Raw genomic sequence first — 11,701 nt, 5'->3', positions numbered from 1 at the left:
TGGGTTGCGTCCAGACTCCAGCCCCAGGTGTTTCTGATCTAAGTCCCTGTCCCGAGATAAGGACGCCCCCCAGAGGAGGTGATCTGCTGCCCAGCAATTCATAGATCCGCCCCTCATCTCAGTCAAGGCTTCCCGCACACCTCATAGACGTGCACCCCACTGGGTTCCCCTCCTGGAAATCGGAATCTGTCCACCCCTCCCCAAGGAAGAGCCCCCCCTCCCCCCCGACAGCGTGCGTGCCTGGAACAGCCCGCTCCACCCCAGCAAGCACCAGACCCAGGCGTCCTGCCCCTTGCTCTGACCCCAGGTGGCCCCCACCTCCGGCGACCCCTCACGCACACACAGCCTCACCCCCACCCCCACCCGCGCACGCACACATGCTGATAACATCCCCGACCCCCGGCCGGAGCCACAGTGTCCCCGGACCAAGCCTGGCCGGTGGCTGCGTCTCGCTGTGTTCCCGAACAGACCCTTGGCCAGGGCCATCGCGTCCCCACTCTGCCCGCGCTCCCTGAACGGTGACCACCTTCTTCCAGGCTAGTGGGGTATCCTGGTCCCACAGATCTTCCCAGGATGAAGCCTAGCAGCGTGGACACTGGCCCAGCCCCGGGTCGCTAAGGGGCCCCGGCGGCAGCCAGGCGCGGAGATGGGGGTGCCCGGTGAGTACTCACAGGCTAGGGACCTGTGACCTCCGGGGCTCCTGTTTGAGCAAGGATTTACATCTGAAGCTATTGGCCAGGAAGTGGCCGTGTTCAAGGACCTGCGACTCGCCAAGGATCAAAGGAGGGAGAGGGGGGTGGGGCAGCCTCCTCCACGTGCACGCAGGGGTTTGGGGAGCCCCCCTCCGTGAATGACAAAAAAGGGGGGAGATCCAGAACAGGGACAAAGTTTAGGATTTTAGGGAGTTGAAGCGCCGCTCGGTGGGTGAGAAGCTGCTGTAAGAATTACCTGCGTCCAGGAGTCCCCGCTTCTCTGGATCTGCCAGCCTCTGGCGCGCACCCACAGTGAAGTTTGGCCGAGGAGTGGATGCCGGTCGCTTGGGGGGTGGGGTGTGCGGCGCCGAGGCATGGAAGGAAGGCCACTCAGGCAGAGCCTAAGCAATTGCAAGGTCGGGGTCAGCAGAGACTGGAAGGGCAGAGGAGCCTCGCTCAGCAAACCAGCCTCTGCAGTCCCACCGCCCCCTCCCCTCCCTGGCTCACACCCAGCCTGCCTTTCTTCCAGAACGTCCCACCCTGCTCCTTTTACTGTCTTTGCTTCTGCTTCCTCTGGGCCTCCCAGTGCTCGGTGCTCCCCCACGCCTCATCTGCGACAGTCGAGTTCTGGAGAGGTACATCTTGGAGGCCAAGGAGGCAGAGAATGTCACGGTAAGCTTCCCGGCCCCACAAAAGAGAGAAACTGGGTTCTAGGAGATCTAGGAATTCCTAGCACTGCCTTTTGGGTCAAGATGAGATGTTTAGCCCTAAACTTCTTCCATCACCCCCCTCCCCCAGAAGAATGATAAGGCTGGACATGGATGTGGCTCAGTTTGGTAGGGTGCCTGCTCAGTGTGAAAAAAAAAAAAAAAAAAAAAAGCCCTGGGTTCAAGTCCCCAGTACTGCATGAACCGTTTGTGGCGGCACAAACCTACATTCCTAGTACCTGGGAGGTAGAGCAGAAAGATCAGAAATTCAAGGTGATCCTCTGCTACATAAGCTGAGGCCAGGCTCAAACTTGAAATTCTGACAGGAAACTGTCTAAAATAAGAAGGGATGGTAAAGCTGGTGGCCCCCAAACCACGCCCAGTAACCTTCAAAGTGGCTTTTTGTGGAACGATACCCTCGGAGGTCTTGTTGACAAGGTGCTGTGTCTTTTATTTAGATGGGCTGTGCAGAAGGTCCCAGACTGAATGAGAATATTACAGTCCCAGATACCAAAGTCAACTTCTATGCTTGGAAAAGAATGGAGGTGAGTTCTATTTTTTTTCCCCTCCTTCCTAGAGGTGGGTGGGACTCATTGTTGATGGTGTGGGAGAGAGAATGTGGACAGTGGCTGATGGGATACGCTAGCTCATTCATCTGTTCATTCATTCAACCAACCTCACTGTGTGCCTTTCCCGCCCTTCCACCTACCCACTGGGGTGTCTGATACCCAGGGAACGTCTGGCTGGCTCTTTCTAAGTCTTTTGCCTCCTCTAGGTGGAAGAACAGGCTGCAGAAGTTTGGCAAGGCCTGTCCCTGCTCTCAGAAGCCATCCTTCGGGGCCAGGCCCTGCTAGCCAATTCCTCCCAACCACCAGAGACGCTTCAGCTGCATATAGACAAAGCAGTCAGTGGTCTGCGTAGCCTCACCTCCCTGCTCCGGGTCCTGGGAGCCCAGGTGAGTAGGAGTGGGCGTGCCCTTTCTACAGGATGGGCCAAGAATTGTTAAGGAATAGTGAGGGCTGAGCCTTTACCTTGGGTAAAGGTGCCCACTGCCAAAGCCTGATGCCCTGAGTTCAAAACCCCTAGAAGCCCCATGGTGAGATGGGAACTGGATCCCTCGAGCTGGTCTCTGACCTCCACCCACGTGCTCTGGTGCACATGCATATATCAATGAATTCACGTCATATCAAATTTAAAACAAAGACCACTGAGAGCTCAGGCTGGGAGACGGGCGTGTGTGTGTGCATGTGTGCGTGTGTGTGTGTGCATGTGTGCGTGTATGCATGTGTGCGTGTGCGTGTGTGCATGTGTGCGTGTGTGTGCGTGTGTGTGTGTGTGTGTGTGATGCTTGCTGCACAAATGTGAGGAACGGAGTTCCATCTCCAGCACTTCTGTTTGAAAACAAACCAAACAAAAGCAAGACAAACCAAAATCGAGGTGAGATGGAACACACATGGAGCCCCAGAGCTGGGAGACTGGAGCCTCGGGATTCCTGGGACTCACTGGCCAGCCAGTCCAACTCAGTTGGTGAGCTCCAGGTTCAGTGAGAGACGCTGTCTCAAAAACCAAGGTGGAAGGGCTGGAGAGATGGCTTGGTGATTAAGAGCGCTTGCTGCCCTTGCAGAGTCCACTTCCTAGCACCCACATTAGGGGTCTCTCAGCTGCCTTTAAGTCCAGCTCAAGGGGATCTGAGGCTGGATTCTGGACTCCCTGGGCACCTTCACACATTCACATCCACAGATCCAAATAAAAATAATGTGGAGGATGACCGAAGAAGACACACCTCTACGCCCACACACATTGTACACACACACACACACACACACACACACACACACACACACACCCCGCACATAAATAATTCTGAAGACTCTCTCCATCTCCCCCACTCCTCATTCTGTCCCTGGTTACATTCTCATCTGTAGTCCTCGGCACCGCGGTGATATCCCATTTTCTCTTGACAGAAGGAATCAATATCACCTCCAGACGCCACCCCACCTGCTCCACTCCGAACACTCATGGTGGATACTTTCTGCAAACTCTTCCGGGTCTACTCCAACTTCCTCCGGGGGAAACTGAAGCTGTACACGGGGGAGGCCTGCAGGAGAGGGGACAGGTGACCTGCTGCCGCCGCCGCTGCCGCTACTGCCGCCGCCGCCGTGGTCTATCCACCAACCCGCTCACCATCACTGCCTGTCACGCCAACCCTCCACCACTCCCAACCCTCATCAAAGGGCTTGTGACCTCCTCACCAGCTTGTCTGACGGACACTCCAGCACCAGCAGTGATATCCTGGGGCCCAGAAGAACTTTCCAGAGCTCTGTTCTGAAATCTAAACATGTCACTGGGCCAGCCTGAGGCCCCAGAGCAGGAGACACTCAGAGAACCATCTTGGATTTGTTTTGTTTTTGTTGAGACGGGAAGGTCTCACATAGCCCAGGCTGGCCTGGAACTCGCTATGGAGCTAAGGATGACTTTGGACTCCTGATCTTCCTGCTTCCATTTCCTGAGTGCTGAGATTGCAGGTGTGCATACCCCCCCCCCCCCAGTTTATGGGGTGCTGGAGATGGAAGCTGGGGCTTCGTGCATGCTAGGCAAGCGCTCTACCAATCGAACCATATTCTCAGCATCCAGAAACCAGCTTATAACTCAGGGACAGAGACATCTAAACTCAATTAGTGTCCTGCCAGAACTGTGATTCCCCCACAGGACAAGCTTTGGAGTTCAATCTTTGTGGCACCTGTGAAGAATACAGGGACTGGAGAATTTAGGGGGCAAGGCATGAATTCTCCAGATTTCATGGGATTTTCCCTGACACCATGTCCCGCTGGACAGTAGAGGGGGCGGAACCATGAAGAAAGAATGGCAACTGACTCTTAGCTTTCATGGGAGGGAAGGGGTTTGAAGTTTTGTGTCCTTAAAATACCACCGGCAACAGCCGAAATCACCAATACGACTCCTGGCTTGTCTGTATTTCATGGGTGCGCCCCCCCCCCCCCCCCCCCCCGGCAACTTTCCCGGCTCTACCCTCCTCCCAACCTGGTAGCAGAGCATCAGATCTGGGAAACCAGAGGTGGAGGGGGTTGGGCCCTACGTGCTGCCTCGCATGGCCCGTCTGACCTCTTGACCCCCTGGGCTTGAGGCCACAATGCCTGCCCACGCTGGTCAATAAGCAGGCTCCATTCAAGGCTGTCTTAGTGGGCAGCTGCCAACCCGCTTAACAAGTGCTCAATGGGCTGGGGCTACCACTGAGGAAACAGGAGCCAGCACCTAGAGGCTCCCCTTCAGGCGCTGGTGGCAGCGGCCAACGCAGGTTAATGGATCAACATGTCCCTAGCACTCGTCACTTACCTCAGGATAGAAACCACCTGTGTCTTTCTGGGGGGTGTCACTCTGGGGGTTTCTCCCTGTAACTTGGAGCGTCAATAGGTGCAGGAGTGATAGGTACCATGACCGGGGGACAAGGGTGACTCCAGATTCTTCCTAGGATCCCTTCCCCAAAGGAAGTACCTCAGGTGGGCAAGCATGCTCAGGAGAGACCCACACAACCAGTCAGAGACGACACACACTGTCCCAGGACCCCAACCCTGGCTGTTATCCTATGTGGCTGTCATTCATTCTGTTCCCAAATCAAGACCTTTAGAATCCAGCCTGAAAGCTCAATATTCAAAAGGGAGTATTTTTGCAGTCCACTGCAGGGAAAATTACGCGCACATTGAAGGAGTTGGGGGGCTGGAGAGAATTTACTAGGCTGTGTGTGCGTGTGCATGCGTGCGCGTGTGTGCGTGTGTGTGCGTGTGCGTGTGCGTGTGCGTGTGTGTGTGTGTGTGTGTGTGTGTGTGTTCGAGTGCTCTTGTGTCTGTAATGAAGGTGGGAGGAGTCTGCAAAAGGAAAGACTTTGAGGGAGGCGAACTTAGCTCCTGGACTACAGTGCCCTCTTCAGGCGCGGTTGGGAACTGTTAGGGAGCCTTCCAGGCACTCGCTGTCCTGATTAAGCACTAGACATCCCTCTGTGGCCTCCCTTGCTACGAACCAACCGGCAAGGGTGAAATCTGTTTTGTAGGCTGTTGGGAGTTGGAATTAATAGACTAGGAGGCGGGGTGTGTTTCTGCTTATCTGTTTGGTTTTTGAGACCAAACAGGGGCTAAATCGCCCAGGTAGTCCTGGAACTTAGGCTTTTCCTGCCTCAGTTTCCCAAGTGCTGGGAGTGCAGGCCTGGACTACTACATCTGGCTTAATTTTGTTATTTTTTTCTTTAAAAGGTTTATCTATCTGTCTGTGTGTGTGTGTGTGTGTGTGTGTGTGTGTGTGTGTGTGTGTAGGCCAAAAGAGGGTATCAGATCCTCTCTAGAACTAGACTTACAGGCAGTTGTGAGCTACCCATTGCAGGTTCTGGGAACTGAACTCTGGGCCTCTGTAAGAGCAACAAGCACTTTTAACCACTGTGTTGACTGTCTAGCTATTAGTCTTGCTTTTTTTGTTTGTTTTTTGTTTTTTGTTTTTCTAAGACAGGGTCTCACTATGTAGCCCTGGCTGTCCTGGAACTCACTCTGCAGACCAGGCTGGCCTTGTACTCACAGAGCTCTGCCTGTCCCTGCCTGGTGAGTGCTGCGTTAAAGGAGTATTCCACCATGCCCAACTTTAGTCTTGCTTTTTTTTAACTTTCTTTTTATTTATTCTTTGCATCTTTTACATCATGCTTCCTAATCCCACCCATGTCCCTCCTCCCACCCCAGAATAAAACAAAATAAAATATGAGAGAAAAAAGAGGAGGGGAGAGGGAGGAAGGGAAAAATCTCGTCACGGAAGCTGCAGTGTGACACAGTGAGTCACGCAGTAAACCCCTTTATGGATATGTTTTTACATGCAGATGTTCATTGCAAGGAATCATTGGTCTGGCTCGAGACCCCTGGTCTCTGCTACACCATTGATGCTGGACCCTCACTGGGACTTTTCTTGGACATCCTGTTGTTGCCCTGTGCATGAAGATCCTGCAGCCCTGGGCCCACAGGACTGACCCGGTCCCCACCTCCCACCCCCATGCTCCAGCAGATCACAAATGGGGTGGTGCTGGGGTGGGCCAGCACATAACCCTGGTTCTGGGCCCGGGTAGTTGCAGGGTTGGTCAGCTGGCCAGCTCTCCCCCGGTCCTCACCACTAGGGTGAGCTCTCCAGCACCGCCCTGGCTAGTTCATCCATTGAAGTGCCGAGCAAGGGGCGGGGCCAGTTCTCCTGCTTTCACAGCCTCAGGGTCAGCTCTCCCACACCTACACCTTCAGGGTCAGCTCCCCTGTGTTGTCCTGGTGAGGTGTAGGGGCCACTCTCCTGGGTGCTGCAGATAATGAGGGGGAGGGGACAGCTCTCCTGCTCTTCCACCTGCCTCAGGTGTTGATGGGGGAGGGGGAATCTCTTCCCTGCCCATCCCATGCCATGGCCGATGAGCAACTAGGACAGCTTTTCCATCCTCACAGCATCGGGGCTAGCTCACCCACACCTCCACTAACAGGGCCAGCTCTGCTGTGCTGCCCAGGTGAGGTGAGGTGAAGGGTCGGCCCACTTTCCCAAGTGCTGCAGCTGGAAAGGTCAGCTCCCTCACCCACCACAGGTGGCAGGATCAAGGGAGGGGGAGGGCATCTTTCCCTCGCCCTCACCACCACGTGGCAGACGATGAGGGGGGTATGGCCAGCCATTCCACTCCCACAGCCTCAGGGCTATCTCACCCATGCCTCTGCCAACAGGGCCTACTGTGCCGCCTAGGCAAGGAGCAGGGCCTGATTTCCTGAGTGCTGCGGCTGGTAAGGAGAAGGGTCTGTCACAGGCAGTAAGAGGTGAGGGGTAAGGGGGGCATCTCTCCCACACTGCACAGCCACATGACAGATGAGTAGTTGGGATAGTTCCCCCATGCTCACAACCTCGAGGCCGGCTTACCCACTCCTCCACCAACAGGGTGGGCTCTACTGTATCGCCCAGGTGAGGTGCAGGGCCTGCTCTCCCGAGTGTTGCAGTTGGTGGGGGTCGGGGCAGCTTTCCCGCCCTTATGACCTCAGGTAGTCTTGCTTTTAAGGTCAAGGAGAAGCACTAACAAACAGTTGGCACCTGACCATGAGTTTGACACATGTCAACCCAGCGTCTTGTCCACCTTCTGTCACTGATGTAACCAAACACCTGGCAAAGTCAACTCAGAGGGGTTTGTTTCCACGCGCACTTCCAGGGGACGAGATCCATCACGGTGAGAAGGCACAGCAGCAGGAAGACGGGGTGGCTGGGCACATGGCACCCCAGTCAGGCAGCAGAGATGGGTGCTGCCCAGGGAATGATGGGCACATTCACCTCAACAAACCTGACCTCGGCAATCCCTCCCCCGCAGATGTGCCCACAGGCTGGCCTCTCCCCTGGTTCTAGACTCTATGAAATTGATAATGACACCACGGCATCCTAGCTTGGTTGGTTTTTAAGGCTCAGGTGTCTAAATTGTGATGTAACCAGCTTTCTTTGCTCCCTGTGATTCGGGGCCTCTGGCTCTATCCTTCAGCCTCTCTACAGACATGTCATTGTGGGTGGTGTAAGCCTGTAATTCCAGCACTCAGGTGTCTGAGGCAGAGGACCAGGAATTCTAGCCCAGCCTGGGCTATGTAGTAAGAGCCATCCTGTTTTTATTTTTAGTAGTAATCAAACATTGTTATGGCCAATCTTTTGTTGTTGTTGTTTCCAAGACAGGGTTTCTCTGTGTAGCCCTGGCTGTCTTGGAACTTACTCTGTAGCCCAGGCTGGCCTCGAACTTAAGAGCTCCACCTGCCTCTGCCTCCCCAGTGCTGGGATTAAAGGTGTGTGCCACCATGGCCCGGCTTGAGTGTCACCTTCTGAGGGCAGCCCACGGAAAAGGACACGGAAGAAGGAAACTGCCTTTTGCTTGCCCTCACCATCACTGACAAGTCTTTATCACCATTGCTGTGACGCTCACCACCAGTGTTAGAACCGACGGCTTTGGGATTCCAATGTGGACCAAAGACCAGGCCTTCAGTGCCAGATTAGGACCCTGAGACAGCCATCCCCGTGAACTGAATGACAACTAGGTCTCCTTAGTGTGAGACTGAAGGAGAGTTAGACAGAAAAGACCAATTATTAGGTGCCGATTTATTGATTTATTTGCCTACCTGGAAGAGAATGACCCGGAGAAACAGCTAATACAATGCGGTCGCTGACCTTCGCAACCTGCTGACTGCCCGTGTGCTTCTATGAGACCTCACTTGTCCGCCCCACCTTGTGGTTTCAGAGTATGAAGTGAGACTGTAAACAGGCCCACTGTCAGAGTCCTTCAGGAGCTGCCCTGGCTTTGGTCCACTGTGACATCTCCTCTCCTCCACTCTCTCTGGCACCAGAGCGCAACAAGACAGCCAGTGCTGGGCTACCTGGACCTCCTCCTGTAAGCCGTCAATAAATCCCCTTTACATATTTATATGCATATATATGTAAATGGGGATTTATTTTATTTATGTATATATACATATGTGTGTATGTATGTATGCATGTGTGTATATATGTATATATGTGTATGTATGTGTATGTGTATGTATGTATGCATATATGTATGTGTGTACGTGTATATGTATGTGTGTATGTATATATGTATGTATGTATGCATATGTATGTGTGTATGTATGTATATGTATGTGTGTATGTATGTATTCATTCTATCAGTTCTTTTCCTTTTGAAAACGCTGACTAAAACAAGCATGGGCTCTAGAGCTCCCTCTGAGACAGCAACAAGATGTTTTTCTGGAACAGATCAGCTGGCAAAATGCTTGCCTTGTCAGCACTAGAACCTGAGTTTGAACCTGCAGATCCATGTAAAAAAGATGGATGTGGTGGTGCGTGCCTGTAACCCCGGTGACTGCAAGTCGGGAAGTAGAGACCGGTGGATCCTGGAGCTCACTGGCCGGCTAGCCCAGCCTACTGCAGGGCTCCAGACCAATGAGAGGCCCTGTTTCAAAAAAAGGTGCAAGATTCCTGAGGAATGGCACCTGAGTTTGTCCTCCGACTTACACACAGACACACAGACACAGACACACAGACACAAACACAGACACACACATAGACACACAGACACAAACACAGACACACAGACACAAACAGACACAGAGACACAGACACAAACACAGACACACAGACACAAACACAGACAAACAGACACAGAGAGACACAAACACAGACACACAGACACAGAGAGAGAGAGAGAGAGAGAGAGAGAGAGAGAGAGAGAGAGAGAGAGAGAGAGAGAGAGAGAAGAGGGGCAAAAAGAAACACAAAAGCAAAACCAAACAATAATAAAAACCATTTTTCATTTTGAGACAAGGTCTTGCTCAGTTGCGTAAGTTGGCCTGAACCTGAGATCAGTGCTGCCTCAGCCACCCGAGTGACTGGGAAGCCAGGCCCGTGTTATCAGGCCTAGCAAGGTTTTTTGGTTTTGTTTTGTTTTTGAGAACAGGTAGATGTGGACATGCATCTGTAATCTCAGGATCCAGGGCTGAAGCAGGAAGACCTTCCAGGCCTGCCTGGGCTACATGGTGAGAGCTTTATTTTAATAAAACAAAACCATCTGGCTGTGGTGGCACACGCCCGTGACCCCAGAATCCAGGAGGGAGGAGCACTGCTTCAAATGTGAAGCCACCAAGGGCCCAAGTTGCAAGTTCCTATCTAGAAAACCAGAACAGAAACAAGAGCTGGAAGGAGTTTGGCAGGAAAGGACTTGCTGTCAAGCCAGACAACCCGAGCTCAACCCCGGGACCAACATGGCGGAGGGAGAGAGCCAGCTCCTGCAAGTTGTCGTCCGAACTCCACAGACGCCATGGCACGCATCTGTGTGTGTGTGTGTGTGTGTGTGTGTGTGTGTGTGCGCGCGCGCGCGCGCGCGCGCGCGCGCGGATGTGCGCACTGACACACACAGGTAAATGCCATCTTCAAAAATCATGTATACACACTCGGAACTCTGTCATCATGTTTCCACCGACACAGATTATTGTCACCGTGATTACAACTGTCCATCAACATCCCGGCCAGCTACGTCAATCTTTAACTGTTTGTCAGTATGACACATACATATTTTCTTCCTTCTTTTTGGTTCTTTGACACAGGAGTTCTCTGTATAACAGCCCTGGCTGTCCCAGAACTCACTCTGTAGACCAGGCTGGCCTTGCACTCACAGAGATCTGCCTGCCTCTGCCTCCCAAGTGCTGGGACTAAAAGTGTGTGTGGTGTGTGTGTGTGTGTGTGTGTGTGTGTGTGTGTGGTGTGTGCGCACGCGTGATGGCATTGAACCTCTGGTCCTCACCCACACTAGCTATACACTCTCTACTACTAAACTGCCCACCCAATCTTTTTTTTTCTTTTGTGACAGGGTCTCACTAAATTGCCCAGCATGCCTTTGACCTTGCAATCCTCTTACCTCAGTCTGCCGAGTAGCTGGGATCACAGCACTTGAGAGTCTGAGACAGGAGAATTGCCACTAGTTTGAGAGTGGCTCAGGGCTAGACAGTGAGTTCCACTCTGGGCTACAGAGTGAGACCCTGTCTGAAAAACAAAACAAAAGGTTGGGGATGCAGCTCATCGGTGTGGAGATTGCCTAGTACGCATGATACCTGGGACTTGATGGTCCTGGCATGGTGGTACTCCAGCCTCAACTTCATAACGGCCAACGTGGGCGATAAGACTCTTGTCTTAGAAAAAACGAAACTGGGGTGGACGAGATGGCTCAACTTGCTGCCAAGCCTAACAATTAGAGTTTGATTCTCAGAACCTACACAGTGAAAGGACAGAGCCATGCCTGCAAGTTGTGTGCGCACGCGCATGTGAATACACACCTGTACACACCCACACACACACCCCTTGAAATGTTTCCTGGCAACTCGCATTTCTTCCTCTATGAGTATGTCCTTCAATTCTCTGTCCCTGATATTGCCAGCCATTCACGCGGCCATCAACGGCGTCTGCCACCTTCTCCAGTTGTAGAATGTTAAGTTTGGATAATTTTTCCATCGGAATTCTTCAGCTAGTGTTCTGCTGCATTTAGAATCTGTGGTTGCTACCAAGGAGACCGAGGCCATGAGGATCCCTGGTCCTTAGTATGTGACCTGTTCCTTACTATCTAAAAGAGTTCCCGATTTTCCTTTCAGCCCTGATAGTCTAAATTTCACAAAGTAGTTTCTGTGGGTCTCTGAATCCACCGTACTAGGTACCTTTTAGTCTAGAGATTTGAGTGCTTCAGTTCTGGGATGGTTTTCCTGTGCTTTCTTAGCTGGCCTACCA

At 52.7% G+C, this 11,701-nt stretch overlaps 1 protein-coding gene across 1 annotated transcript; it reads left to right on the top strand.

Moving 5' to 3' along the window:
* The first annotated feature begins 646 nt into the window (after positions 1–646).
* Positions 647–4,291, top strand: Epo (erythropoietin). The gene is made up of 6 exons (XM_059249794.1): positions 647–659; positions 714–796; positions 1,206–1,364; positions 1,858–1,944; positions 2,175–2,354; positions 3,364–4,291. The coding sequence occupies exons 1-6, from the start codon at positions 647–649 to the stop codon at positions 3,517–3,519; spliced, it is 678 nt and encodes a 225-aa protein (XP_059105777.1). The 3' UTR covers positions 3,520–4,291.
* The last annotated feature ends 7,410 nt before the right edge of the window (positions 4,292–11,701 follow it).

This window comes from Peromyscus eremicus, chromosome 23 (genome assembly GCF_949786415.1).
Source record: "Peromyscus eremicus chromosome 23, PerEre_H2_v1, whole genome shotgun sequence".
Classification (NCBI taxonomy): domain Eukaryota; kingdom Metazoa; phylum Chordata; class Mammalia; order Rodentia; family Cricetidae; genus Peromyscus; species Peromyscus eremicus.
Note: the sequence above shows the minus strand (reverse complement) of the source record. Positions and strands in the feature narration are given on the sequence as shown.